This window comes from Arachis ipaensis, chromosome B04, assembly GCF_000816755.2.
Source record: "Arachis ipaensis cultivar K30076 chromosome B04, Araip1.1, whole genome shotgun sequence".
In the NCBI taxonomy this organism is placed as follows: domain Eukaryota; kingdom Viridiplantae; phylum Streptophyta; class Magnoliopsida; order Fabales; family Fabaceae; genus Arachis; species Arachis ipaensis.
The window spans coordinates 96,717,991-96,722,077 of NC_029788.2; the positions used below are offsets into that span (position 1 = coordinate 96,717,991).

General features: G+C 43.8%; 1 protein-coding gene across 1 annotated transcript; it reads left to right on the plus strand.

Moving 5' to 3' along the window:
- Positions 1,116-1,586, plus strand: LOC107636699. Its single transcript, XM_016340193.1, has one exon. It carries the CDS (start codon positions 1,116-1,118, stop codon positions 1,584-1,586), a length of 471 nt encoding a protein of 156 aa, XP_016195679.1.

Sequence of the window (4,087 nt, forward strand, 5' to 3'; positions counted from 1 at the left end):
GATATATGCATAGCATGCTTGTTTGTGAGTGCCTGTTTGGGATAATTGAAGCACTAGGCTCTTGATATTGAGACTGATCACCTTGATATCGATTATTTGGTGTAGACAGGAACCCTATGGTGGACGAAATTGTGATCACATTAATGTAGTACTCTTTGTTATTGTATGGAATCATTATTATGGCTCTTTACTATGTGTGGACACAACTCCGTTCAACTAACCAGCAAGTGTACTCGGTCGTCCAAGTAATAAACCTTACGTGAGTAAGGGTCGATCCCACAGAGATTGTTGGTCTACCGTTGAAAATACATAAGTGAAGGTCCAGGCATGGCCGTGTGGCCAGCCCCCCTGATCTAAGAACCAGACGTCCAAAGATGGTCAAAAAGACGCCTCTAATACAATAGTAAGAGGTCCTATTTATAATAAACTAGCTACTAGGGTTTACATGAGTAAGTATTTGATGTATAAATCCACTTCTGGGGCCCACTTGGTGTGTGTTTGAGCTGAGCTTAAGTGTTGCACGTGCAGAGGCCATTTGTGGAGTTGAACGCCAGTTTTTGTGCCAGTTTGGGCGTTCAACTCTGGTTTTGGATCCTTTTCTGGCGCTGGACGCCAGATTTGGGTAGAAAGCTGGCGTTGAACGCCAGTTTACGTCGTCAATTCTTGACCAAAGTATGGACTATTATATATTGCTGAAAAGCCCTGGATGTCTACTTTCCAACGCAATTGGAAGCGCGCCATTTCGAGTTCTGTAGCTCCAGAAAATCCACTTTGAGTGCAGGGAGGTCAGAATCCAACAGCATCAGCAGTCCTTTTTCAACCTCTGAATCTGATTTCTGCTCAAGTCCCTCAATTTCAGCCAGAAAATACCTGAAATCACAGAAAAACACACAAACTCATAGTAAAGTCCAGAAATGTGAATTTAATACAAAATCTATTAAAAACATCCCTAAAAGTAACTAGATCCTACTAAAAACATACTAAAAACAATGTCAAAAAGCGTCTAAATTATCCGCTCATCACCCTACATGGCCACTTGCGGGCGAGGTCGAACACGTACACGAGAGAGTAGGAATGAGCAACCAATTGATAACCATGCCAAATTCATGGCGGTAATGGCGAATCTCGCTAATACCATGGAAGTGAATGTTACTGCGACTCTGCAAGCTGTGCAGAGGTTAGGCCAACTGGCGGGGAATGGCAATGGGAACGGAGAAGGAAATGCCAATGATAATGCTGAGAGAAATGGCAATAACACGGGAGTAGTTCCGATGACCTTGGCAACGTTCCTGAAGGTTCATCCGCCAACTTTTCGAGGGTTCACAAATCCTGTTGAAGCGGACCACTGGTTCCAGGCTATGGAGTGTGCTTTACAGGCACAGCATGTTCCTCTTAATCAATATGTAGTGTTTGCCGCTTATCAGCTTGCGGAAGAGGCCCAGCCCTGGTGGCAAGCTGAGTGTCGTTTGCTACAGCTTCAGAACGCCGACATTCCATGGGAGGTATTCCAAACGGCTTTCTACAAGAAATACTTCCCTGAGTCTGCAAGGAAAGCGAAGGAGATGGAGCTAATGCAGCTAAAGTAAGGTTCCAAGTCTGTGGCTGAGTACACCAACAAGTTTGAAGAGCTTTGTAGGTTTTCTCGGGTGTGTCAGGGTGACCCGGAGACTTTCAAGAGCTGGAGGTGCATTAAGTACCAAAGGGGTTTAAAGGACAACATTATGACTGCTGTGACTCCTATGGAGATTCGTGTCTTCTCCGACTTGGTGAATAAGGCTAGAGTAGTGGAGGAGTATGCCAAGACCATGGCGGCATCTAAGGACACTCATGGAGGGAGCTCTAGTCGTGGGCGTGGCAAGTACCTTCATCCGAGAGGACAAATCTTCAAGAGAGGAGGATATGCGCCTCAAGGTCAAGGAGGCTTCAGAAAGAACACATATGACCAGATTCATCGTGGCAAAGGGAGAGGAAATCAGAGTAAGAGTTCTCTGAATTTAGCTTGTAATCGTTGTGGACGTTTTCATCCATATGACTCTTGCAAGATTGGTATAGGTGGGTGCGTCAACTGTGGCTTTCCTGGTCATTTTGCGAGGGATTGTACTCGTGGGAGGAATCAGAATGCAGGCCAGAGTCAGCATCAAGGTCGGGTCTTTACTGTGAATGCCAAGGATGCTTCTAAGGTGGATCCATTGATGAGAGGTATATGTCTAATTGGTGATAAATCCTTAGTTTCATTATATGATACTGGAGCTTCGCATTCATTTATTTCGTTTGCTAAAGTTGAGGAATTAGGCTTGGAAGTGTCAGAGTTACCTTTTCATCTGCATGTACATACTCTGCATCAAACAGTTATGACTAGGTCAGGTTGTAGACAAGTAGGTTTCAAGCTTGAGGGTAGAGAGTTTGTGAATGATTTGATCTGTTTACCAATGGTGGGGCTTGAAATGATTTTGGGGTTTGATTGGTTATCGAGGAACCGGGTTTTATTGGATTATTTTGAATGGACAATTCGGTTTATGCTGGAAGGAGAAAATAGAGTAGTGGTTGCTACGGGGTATTACCTGAACTCTGTAATGGTGCATTGTAGTGGAAAGGAGTGTCAGGGTTATATTCTGTTGGCTGCTAATACGTTGGGTGATGCCCAGAACTTAGATCAGATACCGGTGGTTAAAGATTTTTCAGAAGTGTTCCCGGAAGATATGCCTGAGTTCCCACCTCAAAGGGAAATCGAATTTGCAATCAAATTGGTGCCGGGAGCCAGACCAGTATCGATTGCACCATATAGAATGGCTCTGATAGAGCTAGCAGAGTTAAAGACTCAGTTGGAAGAGCTTCTGAACAAGAGGTTCATTCGACTGAGTGTATCACCGTGGGGAGCGCCAGTTTTATTGGTGAAAAAGAAAGATGGAGGAATGCGTTTGTGTGTGGATTACCGACAGTTAAATAAAGTAACAGTGAAGAACAAGTACCCGCTGCCAAGAATAGATGACTTGATGGATCAATTGCAAGGAGCTGGAGTGTTTTCCAAGATTGATTTGAGATTTGGTTACCATCAGATAAGGGTGAAGGAGGATGATATTCTTAAGACTGTGTTTAGAACATGCTATGGACACTACGAGTTTGCGGTAATGTCTTTTGGGTTAACGAATGCACCTGCTATTTTCATGGATTACATGAATAGAGTCTTTCATCCCTTTTGGACAAATTCATGGTAGTTTTCATATATGACATCTTGGTTTACTCTAAGACAGCAAAAGAACATGAGGAATACTTGAGGATTGTGTTGCAAATCTTGAAGGAGCGGAAGTTGTACGCTAAGTTGTCAAAGTGTGAGTTTTGGAAGGAGAAAGTAAAGTTCTTAGGCCACGTGGTGAGTAAAGGAGGAATAGCTGTAGATCCTTCTAAGGTAGCTCAGAAGAAAGAAGTCCTAGAGGTTGACACTCTAAATGCCATAATATCTCAGCATTTGACTGGAATGCAAGCTGCAGCTGGCAGCACTCAAGACACCTCCTATGATGGAGATGCTTATGATCCAGATCAACCCATGATGGAAGATGTGAATTACATGGGAGAACCATATGAAAACACTTACAACTCCTCATGGGAAAATTATCCTAAGCTTTAATGGAAGGATCAACAGAAGCCTCAGCAAGGCTTGAACAATAATCAAGGTGGAAGAAACTAGAATAGGTTCAACAACAGACCACCATTCCCATCTTCTCAGCAATAGATGGAGACTTCTAAGCAGAGTCTTTCTGAGTTAGCAACCATAGTCTCTGAACTCTCTAAGACCACTCACAGTTTCATAACAGAAACTAAGTCCTCTATCAGAAATCTGGAGGTATAAGTTGGTCAGCTGAGCAAGAGAATCCCTGAGACCCCTCCTAACACTCTTCCAAGTAACACTGAAGTAAACCCAAGAGAAGAGTGCAAGGCCATCACTATAAAAGCTGAGGCCGAATTTGAAGGGGATACTCTAGCGTTGAACGCCAGTAAGGAAGTCCTTACTGGGCGTTCAACGCCCATAGAAGCACCATCACTAGCGTTGAACGCCAGTAAGGAGGTCCTTACTGGGCGTTCAATGCCT

What these genes read in the sequence shown, in the direction of transcription:
- LOC107636699 (XM_016340193.1), top strand. Translation starts at nt 1,116, where the DNA reads ATGGCGAATCTCGCTAATACCATGGAAGTGAATGTTACTGCGACTCTG.